Here is a 17448-nt window from a genome sequence, read left to right as displayed (position 1 = left end):
GAATGTCCAGTTATTTATGGTCTCCACAAATTTATAGACTACATTTTTGTTTATTTTCCTTTTTTGCTGTTTTCTTTTGTGATGTTGATTCCAGATGTATCTCCTAGTAAGGATAGTGAAGGGCACAGTGGGATGTTGTGATTTAGAAAATGAAATAGTTCCTAAGTGATTTTAGTCCAGAAGTGTGTAACTGTTATGCAGTCCCATGGGGCATATATGTAATCATCTTGCGCATTTTGCGTGCACTGCATGCAGATGTTGGTTTAAAATGGCTAAATAACTCAAACTAACATAATAATATTTAATCATGAATCCTACCTGTCTCAATGAATCAGGACATTGAGACAGTGAAATGTGAGAGTGGCACATTCTGTCTGAGAGTCTGTCTCTCTGTGAGGTATCCCATCACCTCTTCAGAGTGGTACATCTTTTTTTTTTTCTTTGGTCTAACAGTGTTCTCCCCTGGTCTAATACCACATAAACACCCTTGATTGTGAGAAAGAGACACTGGAGGCAGAGGTGGTGACTTGCAGAACTTTTTATTTTATATTATATCTTAAATTAAATGAGTGCTTTACCTGACCAGCAAAGCCAATATCTGACAAATTACAAATGCAAAATTGCAAGACCAAAAGGTTGAAAGCATTGTTAGTTCACTTTCTTGAGGGGGGCTCATTCTTATATTTTCAGGTTGTCCATCCATCTATCTGACCATATACCTGTCTAAGATTCTCGTTAGTGAGATCATTCAAGAACAAGTGTTTGGTTCATAGGATTTATACTTATTGTTGTCATCAGCAGATAGACTGATTCGCTTTTGAAATTGAGCTTAACAGGGTCAAGGTCACAGCAAGGTCTTGTGTTTCATCAGCACATGGCTTTGTCCTGACTACTGTGATTAAGGCACTTGTGCAATTACAATCTGTTTTCTTACAAGCTAATAAAGTTGGCAGGCATTCAATGTTGGCACAGATGGGTTAACTTATTTATAGTCTTTCAGGTCACAGTAGTTTTTTTTTTTTTCCCCCTTATCATCAAGAAATTCAAATTTGTTTCATGTAGCAGTAAACTGTTTCATAATTTGCACAGAATAAACATGTTCCATCAGACAGAGTCCTGGTCATTCAGAGTATTATTTGTCTTCTATTTATAAAATTAGCAAATATATTTTTTTCCATTTGTATGTGAAAAGACAATGGCACTATTTGTTCAATATTGTATAGTTTATGTTCCTGAGTGCTGCTAACTTTGTCAAACAGCTGATGTCATTAACTGCCTTTTAGTTCTCTGCTTCTGGGTCAAAGGTAAGTTGCTTGGAGGACTGCAAAGTTGACACCAGCGCTGTGGAAAGAAGCAAAGTGTTGTTTTATTTTTATGTAGTAATTCGCTACATCATTCCAGAAACAGAGTAATAAAATATCCCTTGCGAACAGATCTGCACACCTATTCAACCAAGAATCATGCACAACTCATCCAAGCAGCACACAACATACACACACACACACTTTTTTTCTCTACCCAAAAATAAAGTGAACCTAAATTTTCACTGAACATACTGTAGTTTATTCTGCTTTTTGTACCAGTTACACACTGGTCAAAACCATGCACCAGAGTTTTTTTTTTTTTAACCTTTTTCTCCTGGTCAGTGTTACGGTGGCCCTCTGCCAACTACCACCTTGTTGTTGTGGAGGGCCTTGTGTGTCTTGATAAAACTGAGAGCTATTGCTCCTGGTAGGGTCACCCAAGCCAGACAGGTCAAAGGGAAGAGGCCAGATGAAGGAGTAGTCCAAGCTTACCCCTGTCCATGACAGCTGGCCAGGACACCCCATGGCTGGGTATTAAGGTGGCAGCCCCACCACCTGTCTAGTCTGCGTCGGGTTAACACCCCAGCCAGATGAACCTTCCCTGTTATGACACCTACCAGAGATAACAGGACTGAGCTTCAACAGAATCAACCCTTGTCTCTTAACAACAGACTACAATTCATGGATCTACGACACACCATCCGCATCGCAACTTTGAACATCTTCAGCCTTCTCCATACTGGTGCAGCCACCCTTCTATTCCATGAGCTCTCCATCTACATCACCACCTTTGCCGGTCTCTGTGAGGTTCACTGGACGGATAGCGACGAGTGTACAGCTGGTGACCACATCTTCCTCTGGAGCGGACCACTCGATGGGAGGGGACATGGCGGAGTAACACTGGCCCTACCTAGAACTGCACACCACTCCCTGATTAGCTGGGAGCCTATGAATGACTGTTGTCATCACTGTTGCCTATGCTCTAACCAACACTGCAGATGACCAGGAGAAGGACACCTTCTACAATCAACTTCACTCCATTCTTGAGTGTGTTCCTCCACATGACTTCTCCATTCTCCTCACTGACACCAATGCTACCCTTGGCTCTCACACTTGAAATTACTCCTCCACTGTTGGTACCAACTTTGTGGACCCTGCCACCAATGCCTCCAGCTCTTCACTGACACTAACATGTCTGTTGCATACTCATGGTTCCCAAGGAAGTGTATACACCACTGAACTTGGTATAGCAATGACAGAGTGATGCGACAAGCTCTGGACCACGTCCTGATCAGTCACTGTTGGCAATCCAGCATTACCATCTGTCGCATTTATTGTGGCACTCAGCCCGGCAACACTGATCACTGCCTCCTTGTTGCCCATCTGAGATCACACCTGAAGGCCAACCCTGTCAATAGGCACCAACCTTGAGCCAACTCATCCTGGCTTCATGGCCCAACCATTCATATTCAGTACAACTGCTCCATTTCCAACAGATACATCGCGTTGGCTGCTGAAGTTATTACTGACTGGTCTAGCTTACTCAGTTAACAAGGTGACCACCATGAACACTGGCTGCCCTACCACCACTGCTCAGCGGCCCTGGATCTCCAACAACACCCTCATCATCATTGAAGAACATAATGCTGCCCGTCTTCATGGTGATCAGCCCGAGTATCATTGACTGAACATGACCCATAACATTGCCATAAAGATCGACCGTGAGAGATACTGGAACATCAAGGGGGCAAGGCTGGAAGATGCCACCCACTGCAATGATCAGAGATTGGTCTACCATTTCCTTCATGATGCTTGTAGTGGTCCTCGCAAGAAGGTCACCCATATGAAGTCCAAAGATGATGACATCATGACTATTGAACATGTCTGTCTTGCCCAGTGGGTTGAGCACTTTCAGGAGCACTTCCAGCAACCTCTTCCACCACCCCATCCAGACCTTCACGCTGCTGCTGCCTCCACTACCAATTATAGCCATGACTGCCACACCAACCTGGTCTGCAGACACGAGGTAGTGAAGGCCCTCCACAAGCTCAAGAACAATAAAGCCCCAGGTATCTGCAGCATCACTGCTGAATTCCTCAAGGAGAGCGGGGAATGCATGATCAACTGGCTGGTCACTATCAACAACCATGTGTGGGTGATGGAGGAGCTGCCAGACAACTGGCAGCATGGTGCTATCCTCCCATTTTGGAAGAGGAAAGGTGACCCTCTCGTATACAACCACCACAGAGGAATCAATTTACTTTTTGAGGGTATTTTCTGGCATTCTAATGATTTTGGCATCCATACCCGCCCATAGCCCTCCCACCAAAGCTAATCACACTCTTCATGATGCTCTATGACGGCACTGAGAACTGTGTTCAGATCAACGGTAAGGATTCTGACTGGTTCCCAATTTCTGCCGGAGTTCACCAGGGCAGTGTGGCCGCCCCCTGACTTGTTCAACTGCATCATATACCACCTGATGACTGTAGTCTACAACTGCTTCCCAGGTGTCCAGCTCAGAGACTACCGCCTGACGGACTTGGATTATGCCAATGACACAACGTTGTTCTGCTGCTCGTTGGCAGAATTGAATGGAGCACTTCATGCTTTCAGTGAGGAGGCATCCAGGCTTGGGCTACGTGTCAACTGGTCCAAGACCAAGCTGATGCATATAGGTGACAGTTCTGACCCACCATCCATAGTCATTGGCACCGATCACATTGCATTCGTCACGTCATTTTCTTTTTTTTTTTACCTGCAATCGGAAGTCGCTAACAATGGCAACCTTCTCACTGAGATCAATAGGCGATGTGGACTGCATCATGAGAAGCCTTTGGAAACCACTCTGGAGACGACGTGATATCTCCTGACACACCAAGCTACGGGTCTACAATGCTGCAGTTTTGTCTGTGCTGCTCTACGGCACTGAAACTTGGCCTCTCAGCAAGACCATGGCCACCCATGTTCTCGGTGTCGAGACCCATGCCCTCAGGACCATTGAGGGGGTCCGTTGGTATGACCGTGTCTCCGACAAGGAGCTCCACCGGAGGACTAACCAATCAAATATCCTCTGTACCATCTCACAGCACCATGTTCGTTGGCTCAGACATGTCCTGTGCTGCACAGATGACCACCCCACAAGAGCCATTTATGAGTTTGATCCGCCAATGGTGGGATGGAGATGCCCTCGCAGCTGACCACACACCCATTGTAATGATGCCATTTGCCAAGACCTTCAGCAGATTAATTTGAGGCTGGAGGACATCCTGGCACTCAGGCAAAACCATAAGAGATGGCAGAGTTCATGGCACTAAGGGGCTCAACGCCATGCTGGCATGAGGATTAGGAGGGAGGAGTGTTATGGTGGATCTGGAGATTCTCTCAAGAAAACTGGAAAAAGTCAAGAATACAGTTCACTGCTGAGCAGCATGCAAATACACACATTCACACACACATTCAGAGCTTGGAGCAATTTAGCCAATTTATCTACTGGGATGTTTTATGAGGTAGAAGGAAAATAGAGAACCCATAGAAAACCAAAATAGACACTGTAAAACTGTGAGACAGCAACACTATGATATACAATACACAACTAAGATGATGTGAACTATAACATGAAAGCAAAAAGCATAATACCAGACTCATCATAATATTTTTGCAATCTAGGTGCTGTGTTTCACTACAAACAATGGGCTATGCAATATGTTAAATTTGCATCCAATAATTCTGGGTAAAATTAGTGAGAATTTTCTCCAGGCCTGAAAAACTGATTTTTTTTCCCTTCTCAAAATATATAGTCAATGCCAAACAGGGTAAAGGTGTAAGTTGCTTGAACTTTACAGGCCTGAGGAAAGTGTAAAATTCAAGTGGTGAGCAACATATAAGGAAGGGAAGAGAAGTTATGTGGCTATTCTCACCTGCCTGAGGTTGCCTTTTGCTTTCCATAAGCAGCCCAATGCCCATGCAGGAACCAGCAGGATGGAGGAGAGGACCATCAGCCAGCCCAACCCATATGCCCAGGCTGGGTACACATACCAGCGGTTAAACGTCAGAGGCTGGTACTCCACCAAAGAATATATGAAAGATACCTTGGGTAAAAGGAAGAGAGAGTGTTAGTCAACAGTAAAGCCCACAAATAGTAGCAGGTAGCAGCAATGTTGTATTTGTGTGAAGAGGACACATTTTTCATTCACGAGGAAAGGACATGAAAATGAGTTCTGTAACTGATATGTGGAGAAAATACTATGAGATATCCAATCCAATATCCAATAATTGTTTAGGTTCTTCTCTAATAATTAAATCAATTATTATTTGCATTATTCAGATTATCTGAAATGACTTTATCTACTGGTCATTTGAGGCACTATAAAATATTAGTTAATCTAATAAGAGTAAGGTTCTTTTTGTTAAAGACAATAGTGTAAAAACCAAACAGAAGCTTACCAGAAAAAGAAATGGGGTAATGTATTTCCAGCACAGCCTAAAGATGACATGGGGGTATGATCCTGTCATGTCTTCAATGACTTCAGACATTCGTTCAGCCCCTGAAAAAGTAGTGTAGGCATGTATTAAAGTTTTAATGAGGTCTTTAATGGAAATTTAATGGGTTCCTACAGTACCAATCAAAAGTTTGGACACCCCTACTTATTCATAGGTCTTTTTTTCCTGTATTTTGACTAGTTTCTCCATTGTAGAACAATACTGAAGAAATCAAAGCTATGAAATAACATATGGAACCATGTAGTAAACAAAAATTGTTAAAGATAAATGTTTCATATTTTAGATTCTTCAAAGTATTCACTGTTTACCTTAATGATGTTTTGCACACAATTGGCATTATCTTAACCAGCTTCATGAGGTAGTCACCTGGAATACTTTTCAATTTGTGGGTGTGCCTCGTCAAAAGCTGATTAGTGCAATTTCTGGCCTTCTTAATGTGTTTAAGATCAAACAGTAAATAGTAACTAGCCCTATTCCACAATTGTACTAATCCATATTATGTCAAGAACCACTCAACTAAGTAAAGAGAAATGACAGTCCATTATTACTTTAAGACATGAAGTGACCTTTAATTAAAGCAAAACCATTGAATCAGAGGGTGTGTCCAAAATCTTGAGTTGTATTGTGTTTACCTATAGAAAATAATTTACAGGGCATCATGGCTCAGGTGGATAAGGCGCCATACCATAAATCTGGGGACCTGGGTTTGATTCCGATCTGAGGTCATTTCCTGATTTCTCCCACTCATTTCTTGTCTCTACACTGTCCTATCCAATAAAGGTGGAAAAAGCCCAACAAAATATCTTTAAAAAGAAAATAATTTACATTTACCGATACGCTCAGCTAAGGGTCCCAGGCTTAAAGGCATAATATAGTAAATTTGTCTCCACTTCTCAATGTGAGGCAGGATGCTATATTTATAATGCAATGAGTGAATAACTATACAAGATAATCTTACTTATTTTGTTTTTTGACTCTGTACTCCAGCATTTTAAAGGAATTTATATCAAAACTGTTTGCAACATGAAGGAATCACAGCCATTATTATAGATAGTTGTTCTTAATGCAGGACACCTTAATATTCAGACAAATCAACATGATCGTAATTAAAATGATCATCTTCGGTACAACTGTAATAACCAGCCTGGACATTCCCACTCCAGACCACCAGTGGGTACCCTCCTGAGTTTTGAACCTCTTTTTTTTTTATTTGCAGTTTCTGTTTATCCATCATATAGAAGCGCATGGATGTATGGTAGAAGTGAGTAGCTAACTATCCAATTAACTATAGTCTCCTAAAATGTGTGGACTACGTATAAGCAGATTGTGAATACAAATTTACAAATGAATTTGAGAATGCAGTTAATATGTGAGGTGTTTGTGACCCACCAAAGGCCCAGCCCACAGCCAGAGACTGAAACACAGAAAGGAAGAAGATGCAGGCTCCATTACAGGCATAGTAGTCAAACAGCTGAAACACGTACATACCACCCTGCAAGATAGAATCACAAATTAAATTTCAGATCCAAGTAAAAATAATGATGCTTTCCTAGTTTCAAAACTGGAAGAAAAAAAACAGGCTTTGGGAGAGAAAGGTGTAGTCGCACATTATAAAACCGATGGATGTGTTGGAGGGACTTGATGTCCCTGTCAATATTGTACAATTTCCTGAGACCTTGATGTACAAAGCTTTGAAATAATTCAATAAACTCTGCTTTCAAAGGAAAGAAACCCAGTGAACCTTGCTTTTGTATTTGCTTATAGCCGTATTGTTCTCTCAAATAATATGTAAATCTATTAATGTAAATATTATGTCAATATATGAAACTCTTGCTTTATTTGTCCGCTGAATCTCGGAGTTAAAAAAGCCAAACTTCTAATGCTGTTCAGCAAACCCTGCCAGAAGAAAACCAGAAACCACACATCCTGACTTAACTGAGACTCAAATTAAACATTTCACAGCATTTTAGAGAAATTATTTCTGTTTCTCTTGTGTGTTCTCATTGCTTCATACTATGTTAAGATCCTACAAGGGCTATTACCAGCTTAGCGTCTTTTAACATACATGGTTTTGACTGCAGTGACTGGCAAGCTTCATCATTTCTACCCTCTTTTTTTTGTATTATCCCCACCTCTGTGACCATGATCAATTGACCGAAGAAGCAGACAATACAGAAAAGAAGCAGGAAGATTTCTCGGCATCCAGTTCTACGTAGCACTTTTGGAAACACGTCAGTCACTGATGTAACGATGACCTCCATTGCAAGAAACTGGAACACAATACAAGTACAGCAATATACTTAACAGTTTAACTGTTCAAACTTATTTCTAAAGATCAAAACAATTTAGGTTGGCTCTTTTGATATGATGAAATGGAAAAATCAAGCAAAAGTCACAAGGTAAAGGAGAGGTGGCCAAGAAACCAAAGAGGTACAAGACAATGCGTCACTGAAGAGACATGCACAAACATCACTGACCATGTCTTCATTCATGACAAGACAATAACACAATTCAAAGCACCATGATAGAGATCACTGGCATCTATAATGCATGACAACCATTCTTACCTATGGCACTCACACTGCAGATTTGTGCCTATGGCTAAAATTACAGCCATGCCGATATTCAGTATAACCACACTCTTGCTTGAGCGATACTGCTTAATTATTTCAGCTATTATTTTAAAACCCTAAACAGTGTCTCTGGGTGTGTGTACATGCACCTGTGTATCCAGACCAAGCAGAATAATCATAATGAAGAAGCACACAGCCCACAGCTGAGGCAAAGGCATCAACGCCACAGCTTGAGGATAAGCTACAAAAGCTAGGCCAGGACCTGGGGGGGATGAAATTGGAATAAGAAATTTATATACACAAGGTGTAGTTATTGAATAATAAGACTAATGCTGTAATTCAATTTTAATGAAGAAAAATTACATTTAAATTCCTTCCCCCTTTAATATATTCCCCCTTCTGCAACTACGCACCACTGCATTCCGGTCTTCCACTGATCATAGCGGTATCCAGTTATTTAGCACAAAAGTCTTTCAGCACAAATCCAAAGTGTTTTAGCACACATTCTAAAGTCTCTTAGCACAACTCTGGATTATGGTCACAATAATCGGAAAAAAACCCTCATTGATATAGGAAGGTGTTTATTATAATTGATTAGGGACTGGAAGCTGGAATTTCTACTGCTGTGCATGTTAAGGATCAGTTGTTGATCCCTGAAACGTGGACTGAAAATCCAATTCTTTGGTGTCTTTGGATATTTTTAGTTAAGCCATAACAAACCTTGAATTGTGGGTACCTTCATAGATAACTTCAGTCACTTCTGATCATATCACAAATTCAACTGACTGTCAATAATTACGCTTTTGCTGCATTAATTAACTGGGGGATTATGTCTCTTGCCGTGCTTGACAACATGTGTTTTGCCAACTAAGAAGTAACCAACGGTTGCGATATGTAAACAAATGAAAGAAACTTCCACTAAAGTATCCTAGAATGAGATCGGAATCTCAGTAACTTTCATTAAAAAAATCCATCAAAAGTACATGAGCACATGAGTAAGTATTCATAATAAACATTGTGTTCTTGGAGCTTATGCTAGAGAACAGAGTTGTGCTAAGAGACTTTAGAACTTGTGCTAAAAGACTTTTGTGCTAAATAACCGTAAACCATCAAAGCAGTGCAGTAGGTCTTCTTCTGTTAGTGGTCTCAGAAATGCCATCCTTTTCTTCTTCACTTTTTGAACAGCCTCAAACCAGGTTCCCTTGAGTGCAGGCTTGATTTTAGGGGAAAGAACAAATTCAAGCAGTCAAGTACTGCAATGTGTTTCTCGGCCAAAAACTACTTCACTGAGAACACAATGTACAAGAAAACACCCTTCTCACCCAAGATGAAGAAAGCCCAACAAAGCAAGCCCAAGTTCCAGACCATGTTCATTGTTTTCTTTGACATTAAGGGCATAATTATGGAGAATTGGGTTCCATATTGAGTAACAGTGAACTAACACTACAAATGGATTCTAGAAACTTTGCAAGAAATGGTCAGAAGAAAGAGGCCACAACTGTGGGATCATAGTTCTATCCTTCATCAGGACAATGCATGAGCATACCCAGTACTCTTAATGAAGTTGAAATCCATTGCAGTACATTTTTTTCTTTTCCCTACAAATCAAGTCTGCACTCAAGGGAAAGTGTTTCAAGTCTGTTCAAGAAGTTTTTAAGAAAAAAAATGGAGTTTCTGAGACAACTAATGGAATAAGACCTACTGCACTGCTTTGATTAGTAGAAGACCAGAATGCAGCAATGTGTAGTTGCAGAAGGTGAATATATTAAAGGGGAAAGGAATTGAAATGTATATTTTCTTCATTAAAATTAGTATGAAATATTGGCCATTTTGGGACAATATGACTGATCATGCAGATTTTTTTTTTTAGAGGACAGTGGTCAGGTGAAGCCATTTATCACATAATTGTGTGTGCCCTTTTTATTTATCATTATTATTTAAAATCAACCAAATGGGCCAAATCAAAAGTTGATATACTATTGAATGTTTTGCCTCATAATATACACACAAATTAACATGCACAGGTTTAAAAGGCTATAAGAATGTGCGTCTTTTCCCTGGTTTCCACACCTGTGACTTGTTTGTTTGTCATTAGTGTGTATGTATAAATAGTCAGTGACTTTCATAGCGGGTGGCACGGTGGTGTAGTGGTTAGCGCTGCCGCCTCACAGCAAGAAGGTCCGAGTTCGAGTGTGTGGAGTTTCTTTCTGTGTGGAGTTTGCATGTTCTCCCCGTGTCCGCGTGGGTTTCCTCCGGGTGCTCCGGTTTCCCCCACAGTCCAAAGACATGCAGGTTAGGTTAACTGGTGACTCTAAATTGACCGTAGGTGTGAATGTGAGTGTGAATGGTTGTCTGTGTCTAGACAACCTTAGAGGTGTGTGTGTGTGTGTGCGCGCGCGCGCGTGTGTCTTTTCCCTGGTTTACAAAGTTCAGCAACCTTTTATTGCCTTTTCACAATTTTTTCGTCTTTCCCCACAGCTCACTAACAGTCAGTGCAGACCTGGATGAAATGTGCAGTGTCTTTCAAGAGATAATAAACTCATTAACAATACACAGACACAAATTAATCAGTCAAGTCACAGATGTGGAAACTGGCACTTAATAGCCATTTAAACATGTGGGTCAACTTCTGTGTGCATGTTATCAGGCCAAATATTCAAGGGCATGTAAACTTTTTTTATGAAAAGGGACATTTGGGTGATTTCAGTAATCATTGTGATTTAAAAAGGAAACACACTTGGGTGATGATAAACGAATTCACCTGAACACTATCTCTAAATCAAAAAGGTTATCTGCTTAGTTGTTTTCCAAAAAATGGCCAATAATTCACAAATTCTGCCAGAGTATGTCAACTTAAGTAAATCTCACCCTCTCTATATACAACCCCGATTCCAAAAAAGTTGGGACAAAGTACAAATTGTAAATAAAAATGGAATGCAATAATTTACAAATCTCAAAAACTGATCTTGTATTCACAATAGACCATAGACAAGATATCAAATATCGAAAGTGAGACATTTTGAAATTTCATGCCAAATACTGGCTCATTTGAAATTTCATGACAGCAACACCTCAAAAAAGTTGGGACAGGGGCAATAAGAGGCTGGAAAAGTTAAAGGTACAAAAAAGGAACAGCTGAAGGACCAAATTGCAGCTCATTAGGTCAATTGGCAATAGGTGATTAACATGACTGGGTATAAAAAGAGCATCTTGGAGTGGCAGCAGCTCTCAGAAGTAAAGATGGGAAGAGGATCACCAATCCCCCTAATTCTGCGCTGACAAATAGTGGAGCAATATCAGAAAGGAGTTCGACAGTGTAAAATTGCAAAGAGTTTGAACATAATCATCATCTACAGTGCATAATATCATCAAAAGATTCAGAGAATCTGGAAGAATCTCTGTGTGTAAGGGTCAAGGCCAGAAAACCATACTGGGTGCCCGTGATCTTCGGGCCCTTAGACGGCACTGCATCACATACAGACATGCTTCTGTATTGGAAATCACAAAATGGGCTCAGGAATATGGCCCAGACGTCTTCTCTGGGCCAAGGCTCATTTAAAATGGACTGTGGCAAAGTGGAAAACTGTTCTGTGGTCAGACGAATCAAAATTTGAAGTTCTTTATGGAAATCAGGGATGCCGTGTCATTCAGACTAAAGAGGAGAAGGACAACCCAGGTTATCAGTGCTCAGTTCAGAAGCCTGCATCTCTAATGGTATGGGGTTGCATTAGTGCATGTGGCATGGGCAGCTTACACATCTGGAAAGACACCATCAATGCTGAAAGGTATATCCAGGTTCTAGAGCAACATATGCTCCCATCCAGACGACATCTCTTTCAGGGAAGACCTTGCATTTTCCAACATGACAATGCCAAACCACATATTGCATCAATTACAGCATCATGGCTGCGTAGAAGAAGGGTCCGGGTACTGAACTGGCCAGCCTGCAGTCCAGATCTTTCACCCATAGAAAACATTTGGCGCATCATAAAACGGAAGATACGACAAAAAAGACCTAAGACAGTTGAGCAACTAGAATCCTACATTAGACAAGAATGGGTTAACATTCCTATCCCTAAACTTGAGCAACTTGTCTCCTCAGTCCCCAGACATTTACAGACTGTTGTAAAGAGAAAAGGGGATGTCTCACAGTGGTAAACATGGCTTTGTCCCAACTTTTTTGAGAATGTGTTGTCATGAAATTTAAAATCACCTAATTTTTCTCTTTAAATGATAAATTTTCTCAGTTTAAACATTTGATATGTCATCTGTGTTCTATTCTGAATAAAATATGGAATTTTGAAACTTCCACATCACTGCATTCTGTTTTTATTTACAATTTGTACTTTGTCCCAACTTTTTTGGAATCGGGGTTGTATATATACATATAAAGAAGGTGAGATATATGAATGACACTTTATCCATTCTTTTTCATTTTTCACACAAGTTATACCTGACTCTGCCACATCCTCAATCGGAACACCTTGCACATGAGCCATGAAACCCAGAACTGAGAACACTGCAAAGCCTGCTACAAAACTGGTACCACTGTTTAGCAGACACAGCCAAAAGCAGTCCCTAAAACACATTTACATAATTACATTACACTCAAATGAGGCATAATATCTATGATATTCTTGCTGAAATCTTATTTTCATTGCAACTATGAGACCATTTTTGGATCAAATAATGGTTAACATTATTTTATTGATTCTTCTACTTTCAGAAGGTTTATGCCCAGTGACTACCTAGGTGTGGTTGAGAAGTTCCTTATGACCAGATAGGGTTTTTTGTTTGTTTTCTTTTTCCCACATGACAGCAGCATTGCTGCTGTGAAAATGCAATAAATTTGCCTTGTTTTGACTAAGGTATGATTTGCAAGACAAATGCACTACTCAGAGCAAGCAACTGAGGTCTTTTAATGGTTTTGTCTAGATTAATCACATTGTTCTTGTGATGACCACAAAAGTGTCGCATTTGTGTTTTGAGAAATGAGAATATTCAGACTTATTGTCTTTTATTTGAATACAATTTAATGTACTTTATTTTGGAAAAATGTATCCCCAAGGTTTTTGCATTCCAATATGGTCTTCCTCCTTTGAAGTGAATTGTGCACGGGCGATTGCTCTAAGACAACGAGGGAGGCTCAGCCTCCTCTAAAAATGACAAACATCGTGTAGGATGAATTGCGCTAGGCTTATGTTATAGCCGACCTTATAACATTGCTATTTCAGATCCAGAATCATAGAAATATATGTGCTCAACCCAACTACAGTGCGAAATCATTCCGTTATAACTTTCCCCAGTTCGCCTAATGTGTGCGTGAGTTTTTCCCCCTCGTGACAGCGCGATGCAGCCCAGCCTCAGTGGATTGGGAGCTCTGTGCTTGTCAATCTCAAAATGCAAGACAATTATTGGACAAATACTGTGAAAATGCCCGCCCACGGAGTCTCATGGACTCCCAGCCTCAGTGGACTTCAACGGCATTTGGGAGCTATGCACTTTTCAATCTCAAAATGCAAGACGGTTATTGGACAAATACTGCGAAAATGCCCGCCCACGGACTCCGAGCCTCACATGGGAGGGACATGGCAGTTTCCGCGAGGAGACTGGTGATTGGTGAAAGCGGCCGGATATTTTCTTTGATTGACAGCTCGTTTCAACTATAGACAGGCAGCGGTACAGTGTTGCCAGATTGGATGGTTTTAAGTGCATTTTGGCGGGTTTTGAACATATTTTGGGCTGGATAACATCAGCAGTATCTGGCAACATCAGTTCAGTCCCATGGGATTCACAAGTGCTGTGGTGTATTGTAAGAGATCGGCTTACATTTCGATTTCATTCATTACATACGGTTTCTACCAGCGTTTTTAGTTTGTATATATTTTCATTGTAAATAAAGTGTAAATAGTGTTGTCAAGTTTGCTATCTTAGTTCCAGAAATTTCGTTTATTTGAGTGACTGAACTTGAATTTGAGGGGGCTAGTCAGCTAGCAAGAAAGCTGCGCATGGATGACAAGCATTGCTGATTTAATTTTGGTGAAGCCATTTGCCAGTCTTCCTTTCAAGGAAAAAATTAAAATTAAAGAGGAGGGTAGACCAACACCTCAAATTGACTTGGTGAAAAAGGTAGGGAATAATACTCATTCCTTTCAGCTCTCCTGGTACGAGAAAGTGAATTGGCTAACAGCAAGTGACCCACATCAACAACAGTAAATAGGCTACTTTAGTAATATGTCATGGATGGACCAAAAATATAGAATCTATTTAAAATGTTTATGCTGAGTATATTATATTGGAATATATGTTTTTCTGGATATGAATTAAACACAGCTACAATTTGGAAAACATTTTTAAACAAAAACACAGCCGAGGTAAATTTTTAAACAACATGCCACAATTTTAAAATATAAAATGTTAAAATATACCCCCCCCCCAACACCACCATCATGTATATTGGACAGTAGGCTAATGGGCCAAAAGAACCTGTTATTTCACAGTTTGTGACCCTGCCAACAATCAGCCAGATCAGAGGCAAGAGTATGGGCAAAACTGATGTGTTTTTTCTTTTAAAATCTGGAAATATCGTAACCGACCAGCCTCCCGTTTGAAAGACTACCAGCCGCCACTGGAATTGTGGTGTATTTGCTCCGGGCCAGCAGGGGGCAGGATCGGGTGGCGGGTTTAGCTGTGTGCATTGTTGGTTTTCCTCATTGCTGCAGACAGCTTGAACCTGACACGCTGTCTCCTCATTTCCCTCCTGTATTACAGGAGTATATCTGTTCACGCACAGTGCCATTGCCACGGTACCCGTTACATTATTCTCTTTTGCATAGCTGAATGCAAGATAGCTTAGGGTTGAATATGTGTATCACTCTCAAAGGAAGTGTAGATTTGTATAAATAATTTAGCAGTGATTTTCATTAAAGGGTACAGGACACTAACGTTTGCTGCATGGGCTTTAGCATTAACACAATTTTATAGATAAGGCAGTAGCCTAATTAACCCGCATGGCAGCACTGTGGCGCCATCTGTTCTTTTGGTAAACCTGATGTTTGTCCATCACGGGACACTGTAGTTGTGCAGGATGCCATCTTGGTTAAATGTTTTTATATATGGATCTGAAAGGGTGACGGAGCCAGCAGCCAATAAAGTGTCAACAAGTCTCAGCCACAATCCAGGACCTCTGTCTCCGGTGCTTCATTCTCTTCTCAATCATCACCCCATCACAACAACAAAACACAACGTAGAGTGTGTTTTAGCCTCCCTAACCTGGGTGTGTAGGGAGGCTTCAGCACGTCAGAGAGGGTTACATCTTTGGTGCCGTGACCCAGATTGTGGTGCGTTGAGACCAAAGAGATAAAGAAAGTGAGGGCAGCATCCCTAACTACGCTGCTGTATTGAACTGTGTTGCTGTCAGTGAGTGGACAGTGTGTTGGACTGACCTACTATCACCTGCGCATCTGTGTTGGCAAGGTACTCACCTTCTCCAGCATATCCTTTTAAGACCGGAGTGAAACTTCTTGTATTGTGCTTTCATTTGAAGACTTTTCATGATACCCTGTCAAACTGAACTGCTAACTGAATTGAGTATATCTTGTGAGAGATTCTGGAACATGTTCAAAGACATGCGGTTAGGTTAATATGGGATGGCCTTGGGCTGAGGTGCCCTTGAGCAAGGCACCCAACTCCCAACTGCTCCCCGGGAGCTGTTAGCATGGCTGCCCACTGCTCTGGGTATGTGTGTGTGCTCATTGCTCACGCGTGTGTGCATGTTCACTGCTTCAGATGGGTAAAATGCAGAGAGGAAATTTCACAAGTGTGTGATGACTAAAGTTGCACTTTCTTTTTCTTTCACTGTGTTTGATATTAAGCTAGAGTTACTGATCATTCACAATCATGTTTTTTGGGGTTAGGCTAAGAGTTGTGTTTTGACAATGTGAATGTAATTTAAGTTTAATGTGAGTTTCATGTTGATCCATGTTTGTCATTGCACATTACTGAAAAAAGCACAGTTTTACACACACAGCCTAATGTATTACATCAACACATACTTGTACAAAACAATTGATACACACTGTTTTCCACTTTGTCACTCACTAACAGTTACACTAGTTAATGTAATTTTGAAAAAAAAATCAGAATGTTGAATGACTATGCAGATTATCAATTACAGCTAGAAGGTGCCTCTGCTACAATACCAGGCATCCAGCCCTACCCTGCACCTGCAACAGACCACAGCTATGAATCTCCAAACATGGCACAATCCCACCCTTTAAGAGAAGGAGCAACAGCTGACACCCGTCCAGTGAACCAACAGCAACCAGTGAGGCCAAAGCTTAAATATCTCTCCAGGCCCACCAGCACTCAACTGCAGAGCCCCACTCAAGACCACCACACTGGTGGGCAGCCCACCTACTCAGGACCAAATGCACAGTTCATCCCACCAGCCCCAATACAGCCATCTCACACTGACCACTGCTCTCCTCCAGCTCATGCATCCACCTTGCCAGGCTCTAGATCTCTAACACAGGCACCCTTGCTCTGTTTTGATGCCAGTCCAGTTGTGTTGCGAGACCAAGCCACCAGACCAACAAGTCCGACTACAGCCTTCAAGGTGAAGCCCCTCCAGATGTACAGACAACAGTGGTCTCTGCTCTTCCATTCCCAGCCAGTGTGAGCAGGCCCATGCACACCCTGCACTTTCAAAGCCTCCCATACCCCACCTTCCCAGAAATGCAAACTGCACAGCAGTTCCCCATGAATCAACCAGCCACACACACCCCCACCAAACCCCAGCCATCAAGTCTAGCCCCCAGGTTGACACCGATGATGCATATAGCTCCCCAGTGGGCCCAAGGCCCCATGCCAAGCACTCAACCACCACAAACAATGAGTATTATGAACAACTCTCCTTCTGTTAAGCAGACCTTCCCAGGTTCACAGTATGTGCCAACCTCCCGTGCACACATGGCACAAGCTGCTGTCCACTACTCCCAGGACATGATCAGTGGTACATTTGACCACATCATCATGGTACCCACCCCTCCGAGTATGCAGCTTCTGAC

General features: G+C 41.4%; 1 protein-coding gene across 4 annotated transcripts in view; it reads right to left on the bottom strand.

Annotated features, from left to right (window-relative positions):
* Positions 1-520: 520 nt before the first annotated feature.
* LOC132888100 (sodium- and chloride-dependent GABA transporter 2-like) overlaps positions 521-17448 on the bottom strand; it is a 38797-nt gene continuing 21869 nt past the window's right edge. For all 4 annotated transcript variants that reach the window (XM_060924092.1, XM_060924093.1, XM_060924094.1 and 1 more), the window contains 7 exons: positions 12834-12958; positions 8530-8642; positions 7940-8077; positions 7197-7299; positions 5751-5851; positions 5225-5395; positions 521-1341 (listed from right to left, as the gene is read on the bottom strand). In XM_060924092.1, the coding sequence (XP_060780075.1) occupies positions 1252-1341; positions 5225-5395; positions 5751-5851; positions 7197-7299; positions 7940-8077; positions 8530-8642; positions 12834-12958 (841 nt within the window). In that variant the 3' untranslated portion in view covers positions 521-1251. The remainder of the gene's footprint in view (positions 1342-5224; positions 5396-5750; positions 5852-7196; positions 7300-7939; positions 8078-8529; positions 8643-12833; positions 12959-17448) is intronic.

Source organism: Neoarius graeffei, chromosome 6 (assembly GCF_027579695.1).
Source record: "Neoarius graeffei isolate fNeoGra1 chromosome 6, fNeoGra1.pri, whole genome shotgun sequence".
Classification (NCBI taxonomy): Eukaryota; Metazoa; Chordata; class Actinopteri; order Siluriformes; family Ariidae; genus Neoarius; species Neoarius graeffei.
This window is presented reverse-complemented; position numbering and strand designations above follow the sequence as displayed.